The 27194-nt window shown below is 30.9% G+C and overlaps 1 protein-coding gene and 1 pseudogene across 1 annotated transcript; one reads left to right on the top strand and one right to left on the bottom strand.

Annotated features, from left to right (window-relative positions):
• Positions 1 to 352: 352 nt before the first annotated feature.
• On the bottom strand, positions 353 to 2472 carry LOC131842593 (putative nuclease HARBI1; annotated as a pseudogene).
• A 960-nt stretch (positions 2473 to 3432) lies between these two features.
• LOC131842495 (serine/threonine-protein kinase ATR-like) lies at positions 3433 to 25789 on the top strand. Its single transcript, XM_059191033.1, has 29 exons — positions 3433 to 3626; positions 4263 to 4388; positions 4539 to 5982; positions 6386 to 6925; positions 7601 to 9071; positions 9459 to 9661; positions 9887 to 10023; positions 10135 to 10224; positions 10529 to 10713; positions 11014 to 11129; positions 11422 to 11525; positions 12038 to 12228; positions 12387 to 12526; positions 12968 to 13123; positions 13600 to 13808; positions 14217 to 14370; positions 14637 to 14747; positions 15006 to 15172; positions 15669 to 15798; positions 16147 to 16310; positions 16681 to 16837; positions 17910 to 18149; positions 18374 to 18611; positions 19892 to 20137; positions 20344 to 20500; positions 22532 to 22596; positions 22921 to 23104; positions 23897 to 24080; positions 25532 to 25789. Exons 1-29 carry the CDS (start codon positions 3490 to 3492, stop codon positions 25658 to 25660), a joined length of 7575 nt encoding a protein of 2524 aa, XP_059047016.1. The 5' UTR covers positions 3433 to 3489; the 3' UTR covers positions 25661 to 25789.
• The last annotated feature ends 1405 nt before the right edge of the window (positions 25790 to 27194 follow it).

The raw sequence follows: 27194 nt of genomic DNA, 5'->3' as shown, positions 1-27194 counted from the left end.
TGTTGATTTGTGTTAGTTTGTTGATTTGTTAAATAATGAGTATAAAAAAAGTTACTTAGCTTTAGATATATCATTGTTGATTTGTTGAATTACGTTAGTTTGTTGATTTGTTAAATAATGAGTATAAAAAAGTTAGTTAGCTTTAGATATATCATTGTTGATTTGTTGAATTACTTTAGGTATATCATTGTTGATTTGTTGAATTCTGTTAGTTTGTTGATTTGTTAAATAATGAGTATAAAAAAGTTAGTTAGCTTTAGATATATCATTGTTGATTTGTGAATTACGTTAGTTTGTTGATTTGTTAAATAATGAGTATAAAAAAGTTAGTTAGCTTTAGGTATATCATTGTTGATTTGTTGAATTCTGTTAGTTTGTTGATTTGTTAAATAATGAGTATAAAAAAGTTACTTAGCTTTATATATATCATTGTTGATTTGTTGAATTATGTTAGTTTGTTGATTTGTTAAATAATGAGTATAAAAATGTTACTTAGCTTTATATAAGTATTAACAAAGACACAAAGTACTAAACTACAGTTTTTTACTGGTCATTAATTTAATGCGCCTTGAACTACACTACTTAGTTTGCATATACTTATACAACATTTTTCTGAATGAATGTTTAATCATTTATAATTAGTGTTATTTTAAAAAATGTTTAATATACAATTTTGATTTTACTTTTATCTATATATATATATACCTACATATATGTGATTATAAAATAAAAATATTTTATTGTAAAAAGTTTTTAATTTTGTAAATAAGTAATGCCTTAACTTCTAATAGAATAGAATAGAAAATCATTTATTCAAATAAACTTATTATATTGCTGTCATCTATGAATTCATCTATCCTATAATAGGCTTTTTTACATAACATTTGTTTAATATCAATTTTAACAGCATTTAGGTAAAATTAGTATATTTTTATTGCATAAGTTTCTACTTGTACAGTCTTTAAGTTTCTTGAAACTATCTAAGTTTTTCCTTGTATACATAATATTTCATAAATGTACTGTGAGGCAACGGTGAGGATATTTGATTCTTTAAAGCCTTGATATAATGACTATCTCGAACCCATACCATAAATAGAACGTATGGCTCTCTTCTAATCTTTATATACCTGAAAGAAAAGAAAACATACTTAACTGTGAGACTTGGAATTTGATAAATGCACTTGATAGCTTATAGACTATTCAATATAATATCAGCTAATAATATTTAACATAAAAAATACTGAAATACAATCTATAATCATCTTTTATGACATCCTAATAATGAAAAGGAATGACAAAACATTGTATTCTTGTTTGTTCACCAATTTTATATGTAGTACAACTACAAAGTTAACAATTACGATTTATTTACCCAGCAAATAAGTTGTTTCTCCTTGAAGACTCTCCAAATGATCTTTGATCTCGTTATGCTCCCAAATGAATGCATCATGAGTGGCACCACCATAAGAGGCGTCAATATTCAAATTACTGTCAGCAATCTAAAAAATAGGACAAACATTATAAAGATATTTGCAGATAGTGACAAATATGAATAACTTGAGAATTATTTATACACTATGCAAATTTTACATAAAATACTGTACTTACAACTTGAACATTTAAAGAGTGGTAATGTTTTCTATTGAAAAATCTCTCTTCATTGACTGTTGGCCGAATTATAGCTACATGGGTGCTGTCGATACATCCTATAACACCAGGGATACCATACTGTGTAGCAAAACTGAAAAAGAAATATAAACTACTGATTATTTAATCATCAATTAACTTATGCTGATTTCTGAAATTAACAACAATATCATTTATAAATTTACAGCTACAAATAGTTGACTGAACTAAATTAATAGTATATGTATTATAAATCGACAAAGAGCATAAAATTCTATAAAGTTAAATCTTAATCATATTTAATATACATAAACTTACTTTCTCTTCAATATGTTCCTGTCTTCCCTGGACTGAGGAAATCTTATAAATTTCCTTAGTATTTAGGGCATCTGTTACATCCCTGATGCAGTTTGAGACAGACTGCTGAGCCATAGTGGTGTCTAAATTTTGTCCGACTGCACCCTGGTAGCTACCACTGGCATAAAAATTTAATGCAGTGAGAATCTGAAAAAAAATAGATATGGGAATACTAAATAATAGGTAAATACTAAATTTTTTCATCTACAAAATGTACATAAGTTCTTACTTTGGTTATTGGATCGATTGCTCGACTATTTTTAGGCAGGGGTAATAATCGTACCACATACTGACAAAGATTCTCGAAGACTTCCCGACTGAGTCTGTATTTAGATACAAACTCGAAGTCGGGAATGGATCTTTGGAGGTACCTAGTACGCATTTTTCTTTTAAACCTGCGTCTTTCAATTTCTTCTTCATTGAGGGCTTCTAAAATTCCAGCCAATCTTGGCATAATGAAACTAAATCAAAATAAAGTAATGCTAAGTTGTAGGTTACATTGAACACAATAATATTTAAAAACACTAATTAGTTTAACTTTTATCACATTATTCACTGTAACACATTAACTGAATTATTAATTAATCACTTTTTTATATATTACAGCACTTATATACGTAAAATCCATACTTACGAAAGTAAAAAGTTAACTATTTAGGTTTCGTCTACTTCGCACTTTAAATCACGATAAACGTGCTGTCAAAACGTCATAATCACGTACGAACGGATACTTCATGGTACGATTTGGGACGATCGAAACGATATTCTCCGTTTTCGGGCACGATTTCGGAATGAACGTTTTTCATGGTACGAATCACACGAAATATCGATCCGAAATTTCGGAATTGCACTTCGTGGTAGACCTACAGGTAATTCTAGACTGAATTTTGTATTCTGCTAGATTTTAATTTTTTTATAGCGCTTTTAATTTATAAACGTTCTAGTTCAAGATTTTCTAAGTCTCAGCGAAATGTGCACATTTTTATACGACTGTTCAAGAAAATGTGCTGTTGATGAATGCTGTAGTCTGTCAGTCTGTCTACCCTATTCGATGTCTGTTCATCTGTCTCAAGAAGTATGAATGTGAAATAAGCAATTTTTATCTAAACAAATTTAAACATATTAATATACAGTTAATTGAACTATATTTAGTTAATGTATTCTATTGTACGTACACATTGGGATACTTTGATTTTATACATCATAACATATTGGCGCCATCTTGGAGTAGTATTATAGGAGACTCTAGTACAAATCTGTGATTAAAACGTACTCTGTTTGACAGTCACAGTCCGTTAGGATATTGGTGTCCTGTGGTCACAGCAGTACAGCTTAAACATGCGTGTTTTTAATCTGTGTTTTTATCCTAGTAACTTTGCGCGGGTCTTATATAGTTTTTAATTATTTGATAAGACGAAGAAGAATAACAATTCTTATGTTTAAATATTTATTTAATGTGATAAAAACAAATTTTTATACATCCCTGCAGAGTTAACTAACTTAATAATGGACGACCAAAACCATGATGGGCCTGTTACTGTGTGGCAAATGTTTAATGCACCGACGATGGTTTTGTTCAATAATTTAGAACTAGCTGCTGATGGATTAGAAAGATTGTTGACCTCTATTTTAAAGTTGTCAGGGTAAGTATATATTTCAGTTAAATGCGTGATAAAAGCAAAACTAGTGAAGGTGTTCCATGCTTTATAACACTGCGACATGAGATTTTTATATATATTACATTATGTATGTGACTAATGGTTTAACGGTTTGGTGAGCCCATTCCTTGGTAAGCCAGACCAGTATTCCATCAAGAGAAGAAACATAGTACCAAAAATGGCATTACATTAATAATAACTATAAAGAAATGAAATATAACTTCAAAATGTATAATAAAAACAAAAAAGATCAGCAACATTGTATATTATTAAAACTATGAAAAACTTATGTTAACTAATGTGTATTAACTAATTATAATAACTAATATTTACAATTTCATGTGATAAATTACTTTCTTTGTTTACAGTAATGATTTTGTACCAATTTAGGTTTACTTTTTAATTTATTATATCTTCTGCTATTTGGAAGCTATGATTATTTTTGTTTACAAGGCTTATTTTCTTAATTTAATACAAGTTAATAATTAATAAAATAAATAAATAGATAAATTTTCAAAACAGAAAAAAGTTGAAGTGTTATAACCATATTTATATTCTGATAGCAAACATACTTTATAAATGTTGTTTTAGTTTCTAGTAAATCATAATAATATTTTTCAGAGATTTTTCAGAAGTTCTCGTGCCGAGGCCTGGGTCTTCAAAGTATCCGGATTGTTACTATAATGCATTCAATACATGGTTACTTGGGAGATTGTTTTATATTTGGTCTGTGAATGAATTGGACAGGTAGGATATTTGTTTTATAAGATTTGAATTGAAAGAAAAATGGAATCTGTCATGAATATATTGAAATTATTTATAATAGTTGGTCTTTCTTGTTTTAAAGTTATTGTTATAACTTATATGTAATGTATTAATACAAAATCTGTATTTTAGGATATATATATCTAGTAAAGATGCCCAGTTGAAGATTCTCCATATATTATGTGGAAATGGTGCCAGCTTTTTTAATGAAATACACTCTGAGTATTTTGATATACTGTCAAAATTAATAAATTATTACAAGGATTATACAAATCATAATGAACAAACAGAATTAGTGCTTGAAAATTTTAAACCTACCCAGATTGATATACCCAGCACTCAGTTGAATTTGGAGCCAATATTTGTAAAAGTGAATAACCTGGCAACATGTCAAACATTGATTGAATTATTATTGGAATTACTTTCAGAAAGCATGCCTGCAAACTCTTTGCACATTGATGTAACGAAAAAGGAATATCAAATAGTATTCAATGAAGTACTATATATGCTTGAAAATTATAATGTTGACATAAAATTGGTTTCACTTAATTTTTTTATCAACTTATTTAAAATGTATGATGAAGTATCACTTAATAAGTTTCAATCCGTTTTCCCCAAAATCTATAATGATATTCTGGAATCAGTTGAGTCTCTTATAAAGTCTATAAATGTTTACTATGAAAAAAGTGAAATTGATTTGGTATATTTAAATAAATTTAATACATTTCTATTACAATTTATAAAATTTACTATAAAAAATATGGAAAGGGGTCAAGACGAAAATTTATTAAATATATGCACAGGGATTCTTAGAATGAATAACAATAAAATTTTCAACAAGGATGTAAGACTGCAGTGTATGTACTTAAGTATGAAATTAGATTTGCCTAAAAATATAATGAATATTGAGAATAGGGATGCTTCAGAAATTGACATGTTCTCTGATTATTACTGTAAACATATATTAGCATATATCCAAAACAAGGAACCTGATAAATTGAATAGTATGGAAAACTGGTGGTACAATCAAGTTTTATCAATAGTAAAGTCTTTGAAAAGCTGTGAAGATAACAGCACACACTTTATAATATGTGAATATCATTTAAAAAGATGTAGCAGTGTTCTAAATATTTTGCAAAATGTCATATTGCAGACTGAATGCATTACACAGATTAGTATTATATCAAGACCCTTACTACTGGACAAAACAACTGTTCTTTCTCTTTGGGGAACAATATTAAAAATCATAGAACTGAATAAACAAGAGTTTACTGCAAACATTAGTTGCACAAAAACTATTATGGATATTCTGCATAGCACAGTAGTAATTGTTTTTGGGAGTCTACATTTAACAGAAAGTAATACCTTATTACAATGTTTGTGCTTAAAAGATTCACTTCAATTTACTGAACATAGTGTACTTACATATTCTCAGCAATTAAAGATATTAATACTTACATACACAATGATTACCAGAATCTTTTTAAAAACAAAGCCAAGTGAAAACTGGACTATAATAATTACATTTTTGGCAAATGAGTTGTTGAAAAATAAGACGACCAGTGCATATAGTGTGGTAAGTTTTTAATTTCTTAATGTTTAGTTCTAATGATCTTAAATTCTCATAAGAATCTTATGTCCCTTACATCTATATCTCTTATGATTAAAATTAACTTCAAAATAATGGGTTTTCTAAAAATTCTATTACTTAATTTAATTAATTAATTTATAATCAAATTAATTATTTTTATTAACAATTATCATATAATAAACAGTTTATGCTTTATTAGCCTGTATCAATAGACAGGTATATATCCTCAATGAGGAGAGGGTAGTTATATTTATCGTCTTTGCAAACATATTTCTTTTTATAGTTTTTAGCGAATAAGTAATTAATAATTTTATATATACAGTACTTGTTATATATGTATATATACATTAAACATTACTACTACTACTTACTATTTTACATTTTACAGATAATCCCCATATGTCCACTTCTGTTATTAAATCAAGCAGTTTCAGTCAGCAAATTACTTAGTGAAGTTTTAATGCCAGCCTTTTTAAGTAAAGACACAATACTGCAAAGTAAAGTATTGCAAGTTTTACCAGCTATTGGATGTATGTCTTTAGGAACTATAGACGTTGCGATAAGCACTTCAAAGAATGACAAGGGACATTCATTATTTAAAAATGATGCTATAGATATTTGTATACTATGCTCAAGATGTCATATTGAGCAGAAGAAAAGTATGACTGAATATATTAAAGTTCCCATAGAAAATACTCAGAACAACACTGGAAATGTAACTGTATTAAATGGTCTCAAGAATCTATTTTCCAAATTTTTAAATTTAAAACAAATAACTAGTACAGACCATAAGGAATATTGGAATCTTTTAGGAAGACTGTGCAACCACTACTATGTATTCAATTATGGAGTTTCAAAAGATATACTGGTGGCAGACAATTGTGAAAATATATTAAAGATATTTACTCCATATATAGATGGTATCATGGTATGTACTTATTATAACTTCATTACAGATTAATTTTATACCTAGATTAATATCTCACGATTACTTTATCTTGAATTTTAGATTAAAGAAATCTGTTACTTTCCAGTATAGTAGTGAGAGGCATTATCTTAATTCACTATGATATCCGGATTTCGCTATCCATGCTCTGACCTATAAGGTACTTAACCAAACTTAAAGAGAAAAAATTACCTAAGTACTAACTACTATACAAATTATTAATATCGTAAGAAAGTTTATACTGGAGAGGCGACACAAAAAATAATATACAGGTACAGGATGCTGTAGGGTGTAACTATTCTGTATGAGAAAATTAATTGGGCGTAAGACGGTGGATATAGTTTGCTAATTACATAATATTTTAGTCTGCTGCCCCACCCTGAACCCGTATATGGCTACACTCATGGTTATAATATAAAGAAACTAGAAATTTGCCCGCTTTGAACAACATTAATACATTCGAGGACAAGGATCCTGGCTAGTGTAGTATATACATATATATGTACGTAATATGTATATAACTTGAATAAATCGAAGTGAATATACTTTTCTTCGTTCTCTTTTCGCCGAAATAGTATGTTTAAAGATTGAATGGCAGTCAGTTGATAGGGTTCTAACGTTTATAGTTGTCAGTGATGTGTTCATATATATTTGCAGATAGATACAGATGAGGAGTGGAAGGCACAGAAACAGACAGTACTTGGTGTGTGTGTTAAATTGCTTGTGGAGTTAACACAAACCTGTTTAGAAAATAATGATTATAATCAACGGACTCATACTATAAATCTTATAAAAACATTTGGGAAATATCATAATGAGAATGTACTGTTACCAGCGACCAAACTCTTGGTCTATTTTATAATGTATCCACAGTGTTCTCTCGGTGCTAAAGCTGTTGTATATTTACGAGAAATTTCTGAATTTCAAGGATATACCCCCAACCAAGTGTATCATAGGTATAAGAAGGATTACTGCAGGCTCTTTGTGGAATGTAGCTTGTATAATGGAAAAGAGTTTGCAATTTCATTATTAAAAGTTGTTAGGGCATTTGGCTTTGTCGGGTATAGAGATTTCATATCAAAAGACGTACATCATTTCCTACCGTACCTCATACCTTATTCAGTGACAATAAAGGAAGTGCCCTCTATGATAGAAGAAATCGCGTCTTTAGTGCAATGCTCTGTCTCAGATTTCCTAATTGAAAGATTTCCTCATATATATGTCTACGTGTATTTGTATGAAAACACTGAAGTTTCAAAGAGATGTTTTGACGTCATCGAAAGATTGACAAAGACTTCTATTTTGAATTTGATCAAAAAACATTTCAGAGTAATCCTGACGGAATTTCTGTTGCAATATTGTTGCGACCCGGAGAAAGTTCTGAATGCTTGTAGATACCTAGCATGTCATGATCCTGATGTGTCGACACCCAACATCAATACAACTATGAGTACAGCGCAAATAGCCGACTTTTTGAACCCAAAGTTTCTTGGTGTTCTAGCATACTTTGATCATAAGTTAGTGAACGCTAAAGTGGCGTTATCAGTCAAAAGGAAGGCATTAAAAAGTTTTCCTGATATTCTAAACCTAATGGGAGTGAAGTATTTAACACCATTGAGGTTTAAAGTTCTGGCTACACTTAGATCTGCTTTACCCTTAGCTAAAGAATTTCCAAAAATTTTGGCAGAAGCATGGGGGGCCTTTATTCACAATATTGATAGCATGTCTCTTGGACCTCTGTTATCAAATTTTGCAGTATCATTGATGCAACAGTTTGATTATGCCCCTCAAGAGATTAATAAAATTTTCCAATATCTCATTCTAAATAATGAGAACTTGTTGAGTTCACATATATCGGATCTGTTCTTTTTAGAAGATAGCAAAATATCTGAGAAAGTGAAAATAGTTATCAAAAGGCATGTGAGAAGGACACAGCCTGAAGGATTTTTAGATAAAATAAAATGGTATTTACAGCATTTGAATCAAGATATACCAAGCATTAAAGCATATGCCTTCTCTAATTTGGACAATCTGTTAAAGAGCAATAGGACTGAAATACACAAGGCTATATTTGGAGGCAAAACTATTGATTCCGTTATAGTTGAACTTATAGACTCATTGCTTTTAGGTAATACATTATTTATAAAGTACTAAGTAATAGGGATTTATGAACTCATAATTTTTACACATTCTAAGGATTAATACAAGATGTAACTCAGATGTGAAATAGCAAATTTGTAATTAACTAAAATATTTGTCTCAAAAATTTCAAATTTGTGCTATGAAATTTGGTAAAATTAAAAAAAAAATCTGATAAGATGATTAAAATTGAAATGAAATTGGATTGGATTGGATTACATTTTTGATAGTAAAAATTTAAGAGTTATATATTATCATTAAATATAACATAATTTAACTTTGAAACATTTTTTAAATTATTTAATTCCATCGAATTATGGATTACACACGATTTCACTGTCACACTAATCTTGTTAAAATTTTATTTAAATTATAGGTTGTAAAGACAGCGACGCAAATGTTAGTACGGTAAGCGGCGCCTGTCTCGGGCAACTTGGTGCGATAGAAGCGGGCCACCTGCCGCGCCAGTATGTGCAACCCGATCGTTCACCATTTGCGTTTTCTATAGGCGACAACTGCTTCGCTGCTACAGCGTTAATGGAACTCACGAGAGCATTCCAGTATGAGAAGGATACTATGGTAATACAACAAGATTATTAGTCTATAAAAACTTTAGAATATACTTTGAGCTTATTCTGAGGCAAAATACGTAATAATAGGTATTTAAATTAAGAATCACAATATTGTTATTTCAAAGAATATTTGCAAAATTATATATATTTCGTGAGTCTTATACATCACTTTTTGAAGGTTTTTGCTTTATACTAAATCGGTAATTGCGTAATATGAAACTTTGTTTTTCAGAATATGGATTGTTATGCTTTAACTATTCAAGAGATATTAAAGATATATGATATTTCGCCTACTGGCAGCAAAAGGGAAGTATGGGACAGTTTTCCAGAAAACATGCATCAAATTATGTTTCCTTTACTGAGTTCCAGGTAATAATTGATTATGACAAAGACATGTCTTGGCACAAAAAAATTAAAATTGGGTTTCTTACAATTCATAGTTAAGATACATATATAAATTTTATTTATATTCTTTTTCAGGTACACATTAGCATATCCATCACAGCCAAAGAAGGCTCACCCACTTTTTGGTTCAATATATGCAACTACATTTCTGGAATGGGCTCATAAGTAAGTTTTAACATATTCATTTAATAAAGTTATAGTACGGCCCAGTACCATTGAAAGCTTTACAGTAATATTGAAAGAAATAAAAATATTGACTATTTAAGAAGATAAATTTGTTAGTATTTTGGACTGCAAATAGGTACTCTTATTACTGTAAGATTTTTCTGAGGCGACATAAATCATTATCATTCTGTAATATATTATAAAAAAAAATCTATTCAAAAATGCACATAGTGCAGTTTATTATAAGCTTTCCGTCTGAGATTATTTTAATTAATTATTTTTGTTTTTTCGTAATATTTTACAGTTGGACTGGCCAATTGATCCCTCTGATAGAGTCGGAGAATGTACGCGAACTATTGCGTACAGTCCACCCGAGTATGCGCCGTGATGTCCGAACACTCTTCCTGTTTCTGCCGTACGCATTATTACACGCTATTATGTCAAAGACAAACAACAAGTACATACAAGAAGAGATATTAGCTGTAATTGGTATGTAATGCTTAAAGCCAATAAGATCTTTTATCTCTAATGATTAATTCAAAATATTGTAACGCTTTTTATGTGATAAAGAGAAATGTTTCAATTTAGTGTATAACGAAGCTAAAATAATAAAACATCACGTGAATACATTATATATGTCATTTGAATATATTATTATATATAGTGGAATGAAACCAATGGAAAGTAACTCCTAGATAAAAAATATAAAATAGTATTGAAACACTTTTTTCATTTATATATTTTTATCTGTAAACTAAAGATTTTATGAGAATAATACTCCTTTTATAGGTTTGGAGAATTTCGAAAATGTACAATTGATAACCGAGAGATGTAAATATAAAGTACTACGTCATATAAGAATGACGCCAAATGTGATATCAGTACAAGCTGAAGAGGGTAACCAGGTTAGTTCTATTGGCTTTTTAAAACATTAATAGTACCATATGTCAGTATTATTGTAGTATTGCAATTAGTAGCAATTTTTTAATTATTTTAATCCTTATAACTGAATATTGCATATAATAAAATGTTTAGATTTTAGGAATTTCACGAAAAAATATTTCTTGTTATGTAACTGCTTCTGGTTTATCGTTGAGTTTTGGGTCTTGCTGTTTATATAATAAAATATATCAAAATTCTATATTTTGATATATTTTATTCTGATATATTTATTATAACTTTACCATTATATTACAGAGTAAATGCAGTAAAACTATCTACACACTCTTGGATTTTTTGAACAGATGGTTATTGGAATGGTGTTACTCAAAGCAAAGACCTCTTGAGAACGAGAATTACAAGTATGTTTCTATAAGCAAAAAATATGTTATTAATGTCTTACGTTATCCATTCTTCTAAAATATTATAATAATTATCAACAAATAATAGTAATCAATTAGCTAGTTTGCAATTGTTATGTGACGTCTTATAGCGAAAAATTACAATTATGATCTAACATTTGTTGTATCTCCTTTTATTTTTTAAGTCTTTAAAACAAATACTATTATATAATCTTACTAATATTATAAACACGAAACTTTGTGAGTATAGATGAATGGATTTTGTTACTCTTTCACGCAAAAACACTGAACGGATTTTAACGAAACTACAGTAATATAGCTTGTACATTAGAATAACACATAGGCTATAATTTAAAAGGATATTATATAAATTGGGCTAAGTATAATGATAAATGTCAATTAAGTGTGATGCAGACAAAGTTGCGCGGGTAATCTACAAATTATAGTAGCAGTATTATATAAACTGAAAAATTTTGTATTGACCTGCCATGTAAATATTATAAATGTTTCAGAGCGATAGCTTCATTTTTGGAGAAATTTGACAAGTTGGCAATAGCTCGTGGGAACTTCATGTGCGGCGAGCTCGAGCGTGCATTGCAGTATCTTGAATTATATATGGACGAGAGAATTAATAAAATGCAGGAACAGTTACCTCTATTGGCCGAGATATATGCACTTCTAGATGAACCTGACTCTGTTGCTGGTATTATATATGTCCAGATTTTCCTTTTTGCTTGGCTTGTCACGTTAGTAGCGTAATGTTAAACATTATAACCTTTTTTAATGTGTGATAAAAATGAAATCCATTTGCCTTACGCTGATCCGAATTTTTACGGCCCCTTAATTAAACAATTTTTTTAGGTATTTTATCAATACAGCGATCGGAGCCGTCACTGAAGGAATTGATACTTGCACAAGTAGTCACTGGGCGGCTGCAGGATGCTGCCCTTTGTTATGAACGACTGGCACAAGAAGGCCAATTGGATATACATAGTTTACAGGTATGATTTGGGTACAATATATTGTTTGGTTATTTTACGGCGTAGGTGGTCAAGCGGTTTATCACACCGCTTCACTTCCAATGGTCACGGGTTCGATTCCTTGCTCAGTGCAAACATTTGTATTCATGAGTATGACTGTTTGTATCTGTCTTTATATTATCTATATGTAAAAATTATGTATGTATTTATAAAAAAAGTGTCTCAGTATTTATATCAGTTGCCTAGTATACATAACACAAGCTCTGCTTAGCTTAGGTTTAGTTACAGCTATGTGAATTGTCAAGGGTTATAATTATTATTATTATAAAAAAATATTTATAAAATTATAGGCTAGTCTTAAAAGTACTTTGTGACCCTAGAAATTCATGATATCAAAAATATCTCACACTATCAATAACTACTTATTATAGTATCATATGAATATGTTTTTTGTTAATACAGGGTATGATAGACTGTTACTTGGGTTTGGATCAACCATTCACGGCATACCGGCTGCTCAGTGAACATGAATCTGAAGATTGTATGGAGCTCGCAGCTGAACCTCTTTGGCGTTTGGGGCGGTTTGAACAACTCGAGGAATTAGCTAAGAAACCTGTAGTAAGTTTTATTAATACTCTATATTATTATATGAGGGGGGTATCAAATGCCATATGAATATGTATACTCTTTATAGATGAACGAGTATAAAATCAGGCAATAAAATAAAAGTAAAGAAAAGTCAATTAAAAGGAATGCAAAGCTTCTTGATTAATAATTCCCAAAAATATCACTACTGTTTTTGTACAATTCAATTATTTTACTTTCATTACAGTAAACCACAAATAATCCAGTTTATTATAGATAGATATAGTTTATTATATAACATTTAGATTTAGCATCTATTGTTTGTTCGTTTGTTGAACTGATTGATTTGTACATATAATTTAAGGAATGGATGATGTTAGAGACATTTGATGAAATAAAGAATGAAGGTGTTGGCTGAGTCCATTCAGCTCACATAAGTTATAATAAAATTCTAGTTCTTCAGTGTTATTGATAGGTTATTGTTAATGTCCATTTTTCAATTATTGCAGCCCGCATCCAGAGAGAATTGGGGTTTGTTAATGGGTCGTATATTGCTATCGTTTCGAGCTCAAGAGCACGACCTGTTCATGACATCATGTAGGGAAACTCGGAACAGGCTGTTGTTGCAAATTGAGGGAGCACTGCGGGGCGGGTACCAGGCTGTACTCGGGCTACATATAGTCACGGAGGCCTGTCATATGGAAGAAGTATTGAGAAAGTATGTGTTATATTTATTTATATTAAAAAAAACAAGTAAACATATTTTTAAGTAGAAAATATATTTGAGGAACCTCTAAGTGTACCCTTTATCACTTAGGGGTATGAGAAATAGTTGCTCTATTTTTAGACCTCAATATCTCAACAAAATTTCACAAGAATTGGTCACACTGTTTGGAAGAGGTTTATTATTTGCAACTAATGCATTAAAATGTAGTCTATTTTTAGTAACTCGCTATAGATGAGTTTTAATTAAATTGTATCCAATGAATAAATACGTACACACCTGTAAATAATTTGCTTATAGTGGTAATTATTGCAACTTCCTGAAGATACAATCCTAATTGAGTCTCTCGATTTTAAATTCAGAAGTTAGCATCGGAAACCAATACTTTTTAATATTTTGTAGGCTTAAAAACGTAAAAGACGGTGAAAGACTAGGAACGGATATAATAAATCAGTTGTTAGACGAATGGCGCCGAAGACTCTCGGTCGTTCAATCTGACGTACGTACAATTGAGCCATTATTACGACTGCGGAGAATATTGTTGCAGCAAACACAGGCAAGTACATAAATTGCGTTTTATTTATATCTCTTACATTTTATAATTTAATGGCATAATATATGTGTTTATATATTAATAGATTTTTGATATATTTGTTACATAATAAATGCTATACAATGCCTAGCATTTATATGGAGAGGTCCATATCGAAATAAACATATCTGCCCGATAGGATGAAACATGTACCCGTGCTTATTTTGACGCGATTTACCGAATATGGCTAATGTTCTGTATATAAATAAAAGAGTACGTTTTATTTTTAGGAATTATTGGAACCAACTCATCCAATGACTGCAAACAGACTGAAAGCTTGTATAGGAAATCTTTGGTTGGAGAGTGCCAAACACGCTCGCAAAGCTAGCATATTTCAACAGGTAATTATTTATATATTGGCTGCATAAGCCACATAAGCACATCAACGGCAAAACCGGAGTTATAGGCAGTCGCAGTGGCCAAAATCGGCACGAATAACATCATCATCATAATTTATATATTTTAAAGAGATGTATTTTGATACAAATCTGTTATAATATACGCTATACATTTGTAGGAATAAAAACCAATCACATTTACATTGAACATATAAGCAGAGATTTTCTATTCATGTGATTTACTACCGTATTTATTCTCAGTCGTACATGTATATACTGAACGCGGAGGAGTATCAACCGGAAGAATTGTTCATAGAAAAGGCGAAGATGTATTGGGCGCGTGGACAACACGAACACGCTTTCACCACTCTTCGTAGAGGACTTGATGATGCCTATCCTATTTTGGAACAACTTAATAACGAACAGAGGTAAGTTGAAGTAGACAGAAAACATCACAATTGTCGTAGTATAATTGGCGCTCAACCGCCTACTCTCAAAAAAATTGAAGTAGTTGTGATTCGCCAGGATGCGCTCTCCTGGCGATTCACAATTGCTTAACTTTTCTCTCCTTTTCTGATCTTTCAACCTTCACTATGTCCAGCGTCCACAGGCGAATTTGTTATTCCATCATAATTCACTAAAAATGTCCACCCGTACTGTCTACACTCGTCTCCTATCGTTCGGTGAAATTGTAAAGGCCAACTGCAGCTAACAGCATTATAATAGTCCAAAAACTAAAAACAAATTCTTGAGATAGTCGACGTATGTGTTCCAAACACATATAGTATAGTATATTCAGCGATATGACTGCATTTTTCACAATAGTAACAGTAAATTGAAAGGTCTCTGAAGAACCGATGATGATTCTGCCCGTGTAGATCTAATCAATATTAGCTTTAGATTTATATTAATCACCTATTACAGAAAGACATGTGCCAAGGCGAAACTTTTGATAGCCAAATACAATGATGAGACTACCAATGTGGACGTTGATGTCAATATCGGCTACTATAAGGAATCAGTTGAAGTTTTCAAGCAGTGGGAAAAGAGCTTGGTAATGTCTTTAACATTAGATTATTACATAAATGGTATGCTATTCAATTTTTTTTTTATTTTCCTACCATTTACGAATTGTGATGGAGAACGAAATAGTATGTCTGGCGTCTTGCTCATATAGAGATAAAATGCACAAGAACTTATGTAACCTACCAATACTTGTCTATAGGTGGTAGTTTGATTTTTAATTTTATGATGTGTCTGATTGTGTTTGTCTTTCGGTCAGTATACAAGCTATGTCACAATGGTTACAGTAATTGGACGAGAACGGATTCTTAAAATGATAAAAACTTTATTGTATCTCTATATTAAATAGAAAAAAATAATTTAATGTATTAATATGCAGGTGTGCCTCGGTTCTTACTATGAGAAAGTAAGTAACGGAGAAAACACATCGAATCCTAATATAATGTGGACGCGGAAATTGTACGCGCTCAACAGCTACGGAAAAGCATTGCAGTATGGACACAAGTACCTGTACCAGAGTATGCCGAGGATGTTATCTATATGGTCAGTGAATTTTTGATTATGTATTTATGTAATTAGAATACCGTTCTATTATAAATTCTTTTGTATGTTCTATTCTGTGTTAACCTATATCGTAATCGCTTAATTATTAATTATTTTCTATAATTATGTGTAAGGTAGGATTTAAACAATATAACATTACTGTTCAGTTATAAGTATGCAAAGACCAACCTACTTTTACTACCTTGTTACAATGAGTTTATTGTAAGTTTAAAACGTTTTTACATACTATAATTAATTATTATTATGACAAGGTTCACAAACAAGTTAACAAAACAAGGTTCACAAAAAGTTTACATATTACTGGTTATGACTGAAGGAATAGTTATCAAAATTATTATTTTATTATTAGGTTGGACATGGAAGTGACATCGGTAGATATCAGCGCCCATACAGTATTGGCACAAATGACAGAAATTATAAAAACTTATTCGGAAAGATTGCCTATTTACTTATATTTGACTGCGTTCTCACAGATTGTATCAAGAATTTGTCATCCTGTTAAAGAGGTATAGATAATTTTATCTCCTTTTTATACGCATGTAGAACTTAGTATTACTCATGTACTAATAATATTTTATAACTACACATATACATGAAAATTTAATGAATATGTTTTTGTTTTTCGTGACAATTACTTCGACTTCCTCATCATCTCTTCAGAGTTCCTGCCAAATATTCGTTACACACACTGTAACGATAAGTTTGATAAATGGTATAATCCGATACACGCGTTATTAAAAAAATACATAGATATTTTCTGATCCCAGAGTTTAGGGAAAAATAAAACACTACTAAAATTATATATTTTATGAACTAAACATACCGCAACTCACAAGCACGATATGACTAATATTTCATAAATCTATCGATAATCCTGTAAAAGTAGTGTGTTACGAATATTTTACTCTCTACAAAGTTAGGATTATTATTTCTAAAAAAATTAAAGTGTTTTATCTTGTACGAAAACACTGTAATGAAAAATAATGTGTAGTAAAAGATTACCGCCGCTTTTCGTCGCCTTCACATAGTTTATTCAGCCCATTTAGTAGCAACTAAGTTTCATAACTTTAGTGAAGTTTTAATGTAGTTACTAAGTTTACCAACTTTTGCTGTAGTTATAGAATATTGTATAAGATATCCAAAGGACAGAGTACAGTACTTTTCCTATTTGTATTTTTTTAGAATAAAAATATGTTTTGATATAAATTTAGTACCACAATAATACCTAAGGAACAAAAAATAAGTATATATATTCTTTGATATTATGATTTAGAGACATTTTACGAATATAGTTATAATTACAAAATTGAATAAGAAATTATGGTATAGAGTAAATAACCTAGACAGGACTATGTAATATATCTAGATATATTACATAGTCCTGTCTAGCAAGAATACTGCAGGTATTATGAATACTATAATAAAACAATACAGACCTTATCTTTTTAAATTATAATACAGATGAATATAATAAAAAACAAGACAAACAGTCATGCCCATGAATACTATGTAGAAGTCGAACTCTACTAAACTGGCGAGGATTTCAAATAAATTCAGTCAACTCATACTTTTATACAGGTATACCTTCAGTTGAAGGCTATTATAGTGAAATTAATACTAGCGTATCCTCAACACACGCTATGGATGATGATGTGTGTGATAAAGTCGGCGTACCCGCAGCGTATAAAGCGATGCGCTGATGTATTCGCAGAGCCTCGCCTTAAGGAACCCCATATGCTGAAACTGGTCAGCGATTTCACGCAACTCGCTGAGAAATTGATAGAGTTGTGTAATAAGCCCATCGCTGGTAGTGGATCGGTAAGTATTAATTTATAGTTTCTAGAAGTATAAATTATATATCATTTATAGTTTACAGTAACTACTTATTTAACTAATATTATAAACGTGGAAGTTTGTGAGTGTTGGATGAATGTTGATGTGAAGGATGACGGTATCCTGAGTTAATATCATGTAACGAGCTAAAGATAAACTCATTTTACCGTTTATATGTTAGGAAATTAATTTTTTATTTTACTAAACAGTCCACAACAGTATCTGCCCTGGTCCGTACTCTGCCTCGATTGCTTGCCAGCGACAGCTTCAGCCACATAATGATGCCTTTTCAAGAGTTCTGCAAAATAGTGCTTCCTTCAAAAGACGCGAGGCAAGAACGCATCGACTTCAATATACCAGTAGAACCGCCAGTGTACATAGCCGGTATCGAGGAACATATCAGTATATTGCCTTCTCTACAAAAACCTAGGAAAGTGACTTTAAGAGGTTAGTGACATGATTGTAATAATATTTTATTAGTAGAAAACATCGAAAAAGAGTGTGTAGTATTACATGTTGAATTCCCGTCCTTTCTCCATGTTACTGAAAATAAAATTAAGAAGATGACGGAGGTCATTTATGATACATATTTAACTAAAATGGAAATGTGATAATGGACAGGTGCAGTCACCTGTGTTATCTGTATATGCTGACGGGACATCATCAAATGACATTAGGCCAGATAGTATAATATGTTAGTTTAGTTAGTTCATTAAGGCGATTTTTCCAAGAATTAACTTTGATGGTTTCTAAGAGGAACATTGTCATTCCAGAATAAGATATCAAGCCTCTAATTCTATAAATTCGTTGCTTAATTGCACCATAGAACTGAAACACAGCATTAAAATCAAGCTCGTCGGCCGAAATGGATTAGACTGAGGTACTCTGCAAAATATTGTCTTCGTACAATATTTTGCAGTCCACCTCTAGTAAAATATGATGGATATTACGTCATTATTTAAATTCCCGAAAAACTCTTGTTTACTAAATAAATTGAATGAATTTTTTCTATCGGACAGTTATATATGTAGCTATGTATACCATGAATAGTTGCAGTAAGGATGTTATTCTATATTACATAGGATGTTATATAGATAGTATAGTATATTATTATACAAACTGCTCTGCATTCAATATATTATTTGTGCCTTCTCTACAAGACAAAATTGCTTGGCTGTGATTGAAGGCACAAATACGTACACAGAGTAAAAAGTGGCATACAATACGTAATATGCGTGCATTTTCTTTTGTTTGTGGTTAGCTTTTTAACTTAACGTACGAGTATGTGTCAAACAAGATAATTCATTGTTAATTTTTATGGTCTTCATTCTACAAGAAGTCCATTGAGACAGTGTTAAATGTGAGCTCAAAACATTACACATAAAAAATATAGGTACATAACTAAATGTGAATTGATGTCCGTCTATTTTTTTTGCGTCTACTGCAGTTACATTGTTTAGGTATAGTCTGCATTTACGAAATAATTTAGAATTCTGTTCTTTAAAAAAATTTTGACGAAACTGATAAAATTAGTATTAAACTTAAACATGGCAACAAAATATATAATTTGTAAAATAATAATGGGAATCTTTTCAGAATATCTGAAGACAGGTCAAGTCATAAAAAATGCAACTGAATAAAAACACTACATCCACCTTTTTCGTATAATTCTAAAAAATAGTAACGACATGAGAATTTCTTCTCATTTCCCGTTTTGTCTTAAACAGGTTCAGATGGCAAATCATATATAATAATGTTGAAACCTCGTGACGACCTTCGTAAAGACTACAGGCTCATGGAGTTCAATGGCGTAGTGAACAGGTTCCTACAGGATGCGCCCGAGACGCGCCGTCGTCGTTTGTATATAAGGACGTACAGTGTGTTACCGTTAAATGAAGAATGTGGCTTAATTGAATGGGTACCGAATTTAGTGGGACTAAGGCCTATATTAATGCATATATATAAACAAAAAGGTAAATTTTCACAAAAGAGCCTAAATATTTATATATTTGATAAAAAGTGACAAGCGTCACCTATTGACAGAAAAACAAGACAATCGATATCGTAGAATACATTAAAACAACTACATTTCTAAAGAAATTAACAATAAAGTTTTTTGTGATAAAATTGCTATGAAAATAAATAGCAAACACAAAATTAATGTGGTTCATGTTCGTAGGAATTCATACAAGTAATCGAGAGTTAAAAGAATTAATGTGCTCAAACAAAGATCCCGTTGAGAAGAAAAGGCGCATATACGAAGAACAGTTGCTTCCGAGACATCCCCCTGTCTTTCAAGAGTGGTTCAGGCGGGTGTTCGCCGATCCATATGGATGGTAATTACTTTTTTATATAATTGTAATAGTAAAAAATCTTACATTTTAGGTAAGTGGTGAGGCTAGGTGAACAGTATTCTGGAAGACTAAGTTATTATACATTCATATGCTGTGATTTTACTATCATACTTCACCAAATCAAATTCAAACACAACTTACTTAGAGCAGGCTACTTCCCAGTTGAAATATAGTAGGTGAGACAGAGTTACGTACGTAGATGACTTTGCCCGAAGTCTATCTCTAGTATATAAACGAATGCCCAAATAAGCTTACTGTCTAACATTCTGACCTCACGCTGTTGTCATAGCCAATGTTGATCTACAACAACAGAAGTATCACCTTTGTCATTTACTTTATTTCTAATTTCATAACGACAAAAATAATCTATGATATTCGGTTTTATTTATCTGCCACTTTTGAGTTAAAGAGTTCGAGTTTTGATGTTTAATGCATTTATTGATTCTCTTAAATTTTTAAAAGGTCATCTACGCTTAAAACGAGGTCGCTTCGAGGTTAGGATTCGTTTTCCTCATACGGTTCTCGTTTAACTTGACTTAGGCTTATTCTTTAAATTATTCTCTTCTAGAACTCTAATAGACATTTTCGTTTCGAAAACAGCAAAATTTAAAACACATGCCTTTCCATATCTTTTAATATTATGTATCTATTCATAAAACCACTGTATTTATTATATATTTACTCGTTGTATAGCGTCCATAATACAGCATATTAGTTTAGAAATAGATGGGAGTTGTGTAAGTCATCTAGGTTGATGTATACTTTTACCTTGGTATTTTGTGCATTGAAGTTATATAAATAAATAAAATTATTATTAAGCTCATACATTTTTTATTTTATGAAGAATATATTACAAAATTGTGACATAAAAATTTACAAGTTAACTACGTAATCATAGATCGTTACTTGTCATAGTGAAATATTATTTCCTTTTCTTATTCGCACTAGGTTGTTTATAAATACAATAAACCGAAATCGTATTGTCCCACAGACATGCACGTCACATATTGTCGTATACCTACTATCAAATACTCTAAAGCTATCAGTTAAGGATAATCAGTGGAATCGTAAGAGCAATATTATATTGCTATTTACAATTGATAAATTATATATACGCATTCTTTATTGGAGGAAGTCTTATTATCATTAAGGCTATATTTTTTTCCAATTATTTGCTTTTTTTTTATTGCCTATGGGTCCCTAGCCGGTTGTCTACTTAACCTAATGGTGAATCCGACCTTGCTTACAATTGTAGTGTAAATAATGTTCATGGACCGTAAACATGTGTTCTTTGTATGTAGAAAATTTATATTAGGCATTTTTATTACAAAATTTCATTTATAATAATATACCTTATTGTTAATATCATTTGTGACCTCTGACCGATTGTGTAAAATTATTATTTTCTAGCAGATGATACCCAGAAACCATAAAAATCATTAAATTTTGTGTTGTTCTTTCAGAGCCTTTTATATACTTGTCAATATAATTAGATTTCGTGTTATTTAATTATGTAAGAAATATTTATACCTATCTTATTTTACCTAAACCTCATCTTATACTTCATTTGTTGACCTAAAGCGAAATTAGTAACGTTATATCATATAATTATAGATAATCAATAACTTCCTGCTATTTCGAAATCATATACAACCAATACCGCTTCTAAGAAAAATAATAAGTTGAAATAACTTTACGCGTATCTAATATTTCCCATAATTTTAGCACTGTTATAACAAACTTGTGTTCATAGTGACCATGCTAATTATGAAGTGAGTAGGTAAATATGGAGGTATTAAAGATTTTTTATGTGAAATATAAACAAGGTAGATAAAATAACCACATCAAGCGAATCATTACTATAAGCAGCTTGTGACTGTTCATATTAATCTGGATATGAAATGTATATTTAGATATTTCCATCCGTTACTTAGTAAAGGTAATAACAAGGATATTTTAGGACTATATAATTCTGTATAATACGTGTCGAATTATTTATATTATTATTTTCAGGTACCAAGCTAGGTCGGCCTATATAAGAACAACAGCTGTTATGTCTATGGTCGGATATATTTTAGGTATGGTATTACTTTAATGATTATTACATTTCGTGGTTGATAAATACATAACATAGGTATATAGATGTAATAAGATAATAAAAAGCTTTTAATATGAGTAAAATTAGTTTATAATATTCTGTGTGACTTCATTTTAAACAAGTGATTTTTAGTTCAAAGAACAAAGGTCGCTTTATTTCTTGTTTTGGTGGGAATTATTTAGAAGTAAACACTTTACAAGTACATTGCTGGAAATGCCCATTTGATATACATACAATTGTTATGGTTTAGAAATACCCATGTGAATAGTTCGTGTTATTGGAATATACTTCGTTCATTTCCTAGGACTAGGTGATCGACACGGTGAGAACATATCGTTCGATTCCACGAATGGTGACACAGTCCACGTGGATTTCAACTGCCTCTTCAACAAGGGCGAAGCGTTTGAGTGGCCGGAAAGGGTTCCGTTCAGGCTTACTCATAATATGGAGGCGGCAATGGGGCCGCTGAAACATGAAGGAATGTTTAGGTAAGTGAATTTTGAACGATTTAATTCTTATTGTGTCCTACAATTTCTCTTATTCTTCAATAGTTTAAAGTATATGTTTTACAAATTTGTAGGAATTTTGTCTTGTCAAAGTATCGTCAAAAAATGTATTATATTTTTTTTATTGAATTGAAATGGCAAAAAAGTTAACGGCCCACCTGATGGTAAGCGGTAACTGTAGCTTATACATATACATGAACAGCATTACAGACATCAAGTTATCATATATCTGCTATACCACGCTTGCATAGCTGTATCAGAGGACTACGATGTGATACCTCTTATCATATAATTTCACTGCCTAATCTGCACCCCACAACTGAAAAACAAAGTAATCTGCTAACGCAGACGACTTTTTACTCTAACTCTGATATTAATGTAAGCTCTGATATTAAAGTAATCTATTTAAACAATGTATATATATATATTGGTGTATGTTTGTGTTTAAATAACTTATACAACTAATATTATGAAGCTGAAGAGTTTGTTTGTTTAATTTGATATCAATGAAGGCTAAAGCTATATAGCATTACGCTACGACTAATAGGAGCGGAGTTGCAATGAAAAATATTGCAAAAGGTGGGGAAATTAAATGCAGACGAAGTTGCGCGGGTCAGCTAGTCTTCTATATTATGATATTCCGGATTACACATTACAATACGAGTACAATTAATTTATGTTTATTCTACATTACTTTGCATATCACGTACGTAAAAATGAATTAATAGTAAACAATGTTCTATTATAGTAAAGAATTTCTTATTATTAACATAGGAAAAGCTGTGAAGCCGTTATGCGTGCCTTACGCGCACAGACAGCAGCCCTAATGTCTGTAATCGGTCCGTTCGTATACGACCCGCTGGTGTCGTGGGGCCGGGCTCGTCCTGCCGATGCCGAGCGAACCAATGAACAAGCGTTGTTGCATTTGCTACACATACGGCAGAGGCTCAACGGCATGGTAAGCGATATATATAAAAGATAATCTGTAATTTATCTAGATTCTTACATATGTACGTGTTTCATTAAGGAATCCCCTAATCTTCAGAATTAGGTAATTAAACAGAGCTTTTCGAAGGAAAATAAGCATAAGTTACTCGAAAACGCAAGAGGACTCGGTTCTAAATGTAAAAGAGTATATCGCCGTTTACGCTTACTCAAATGTTTGTTCAGTGTAAATGTTCTAAGAGGGAGCATATATCATTCTTTATTTGCATAACTGTATTCACAGACAATTTTGTTGTTTGTTTTATGTTGTTTAAATCTACGTAGTTATAAATATTACTAATAAGGGACGATTGTTTCTGTTTAACTGTTTTTTTAAAGGATATACAGTAATTTACACACTATAGTTATCATCATCAGCTCACTGCAGTCCACTGCTGCACATAGGCTTATCCCAATACACGTCACTGGGCACGGTCTTAGCCCTTCTCTTCCATTTATTACCCGCAACCATACGTATGTCGTCACTCCACCTGGCTGCGGAGAATCCACACCATACTACTATCCTGCAATTCGACCTATATATGTATTGTTTAGGAAATCAAGTGACTCATCTAGAAATTTACAAATGTATGTGTAATTTAAAACTATAAACAGTGATGTTAATAAACTCCCGATACTGAGTTTCTAGTTAATCAATAATAAATTAATGCGTAATCTAATTATTCAGTAAATAGATATTTATGGGCATAATAGGGATTAAATATAACAACAAAATTTCTATTGGAAGCATTTTAATTGCTCGTTATTGCTTAATCTCTCTATCTCTAATAACATTATTATTAAATGAACGAGTACTTAAAAGACAAACGTGCCTGGTTGATGAAAGTTTTAAACTTAGCCAATTATGAACAGTTTTCGATGATCCTGGAGTAAACCCTATCGATTTCCAATTGCGTTTACTTTCAAATTATTTCCATACCAATTATATTCCTATAATAAGTATGGAAATATCATTAATATAATTAGTATTTTTACTTATTTGTAATTTTACATACTTAAATAAAATTTACGCGTCTGTTTGTAATTTTAAATTACAACTTTTAACAGGATGCTAATGAAAATATATACAGTACTTACATAAAAAATAGGCTGCGCTGATTTTTACGGGTCCTTCACACGCAGTTACCTAATGTTATAAGGAGTAACTGAGGCTACTTAACCGTTAACTTTTTTTTTAATTTATAGGAATAGTAATAAACATTCACAAAAAAATAATCAGTCCAACGAGGTACATCGAGGCAGCGTACCCAAAATACTGGCAGCGTTGAATCTTTGAATAGCTACGTAATCTACTTAGGCTACTATTATTTTAGAGTATTTAAATAAAAAAAAATTATCTCTACCATAGTTGGGAGTAACAGATATTTTGTAATAAAATGCCTGTCATAATTTCTTATGTTACAGGTAAAAACAAAAAATAAACAATTGTCACTGTCGCTATCTCCGGAAGGCCAAGTGGAGCATTTGATCGTAGAAGCTACCAGCATTCATAACCTCTGTCAAATGTACATAGGATGGGGACCGTTTTTGTAACTAAGAAGAAAATGTAGTGCCTTATTTAATATACATTTTAGTAAGACTACGCATGGCTGTTATTAATATTTAAGATATATATGTTTATAATTAATTGGTTGGTTATCTGATTAAAACATTATTTAATTATTATTGTATTTTTATTTACTAATATTGAATTATAAAACAGATAGAAAAATTTACAGTAAAAATTACAATTTGTTGTCACTATTTTTTATTATTGTAAACTCCCTTAAGAGAAACCTGGAAAGAAATACACTTATTATTATCATTTAATTGCCGACTAAGAAAACCTTTACGGCCAATCCATCCATAAAGTCTAATTTATCTATTAAAAAGAATAACTAGGTAATAGTATTATTCTTATATAATCTTTACGGATCTAGAAATACACATATCTAGATTTATTATGTTTGTATGTCTTATAGGTATCATCATCATTACATAGTATAAAACAAAGTCGCGGCCGCTGTCCCTATATATCTTTAAATCTTTAAAACTACGCAACGGATTTTGAAGCGATTTTTTTAATAGATAGAGTGATGCAAGAGGAAGAGTGATGGAAGGTGCGAAGCCGGGGCGAGTAGCTAGTACTATATAAATTCTCCGATGATTTATGAAAAATGTATATGAGGGGCTAATTTTGTGGAATTATTTAATTATCAAATAGAGCGAAGGTATGGAGAGCCTTCAGCTACAGTCCGTCACTGTCTATTGTTACATTTACTATTGTTTATTCTCCATTGTAACGCTCGCGATTGATTTGCTTTTGTCTGCCTTTTTTGTCATTATCTAATTGCATAACTAGATTTCGCTTCACAGCCTTGAATTGAACATTATTTGACAAGCGAGAATTACTACTTTAGGTACCTAGCCTTTGTTATTTTTGTAGATAGGTATATAGGCATTGGTTTATTTAAATTTATACCAGCGACTCCGCCTTAGCTTCGCGGGAGTGAACAGTGTATGTGACAGAGACCGTTTATCTGCATATATGCATACAGTATATATACATATGAAGTCGTCATATATAATAGGTATCTTGGAAGAAATTCCTGGAAAACGATTCGTTATATGCTATATGTTATCCCTGTGTATAGAAGTAAGTGGTGCAAAAGAGTCAGACGAACACAGTCTTTGATTTATACTAGTACCTATTATATATATTTGTAATGCTGAAGAGTTTCGCTAATGTTAGGAATTACTAAACACTAAAATAATGTTTAGGTAGTAACCTAAAAAATATTTTTATTTCATTTTAAAAATTATTTTTTAGGTAGTAGTCTAAAAATTATTTTAGTGTTGGATAGATATATTTTTCGAGGAAGGCTATAAGATGGTGGTGAACGCCGGTTTACCTTCATATATATTGGCGCCGCACAGTGGGAACTCGCCTAAGAAAGCCATCTCATAAATACTTTTTCTAAAACTCCGTGGATGTGCATGTATAATACCTCAAATTGTAGCCAAAGATTTACTCTATCATTATAAATATTATTCAAATCTCTGACTATTCATACTTCATAGAATAAGG

Source organism: Achroia grisella, unplaced genomic scaffold, assembly GCF_030625045.1.
Source record: "Achroia grisella isolate CSIRO2021 unplaced genomic scaffold, CSIRO_AGI_Agris_v1 utg241, whole genome shotgun sequence".
NCBI classification, from domain to species: domain Eukaryota; kingdom Metazoa; phylum Arthropoda; class Insecta; order Lepidoptera; family Pyralidae; genus Achroia; species Achroia grisella.
The sequence above is the reverse complement of the archived record's forward strand: the minus strand, read 5'-3'. Positions and strand labels throughout refer to the sequence as shown.

Excerpts from the sequence above, each read along its gene's own strand:
- LOC131842495 (XM_059191033.1), top strand. The coding sequence starts at position 3,490 with ATGGACGACCAAAACCATGATGGGCCTGTTACTGTGTGGCAAATGTTT. Across the intron at positions 10,225-10,528 it reads TTTCTGGAATGGGCTCATAA|TTGGACTGGCCAATTGATCC; the intron begins GTAAGTTTTAAC and ends AATATTTTACAG. Across the intron at positions 20,138-20,343 it reads GCATATATATAAACAAAAAG|GAATTCATACAAGTAATCGA; the intron begins GTAAATTTTCAC and ends TCATGTTCGTAG.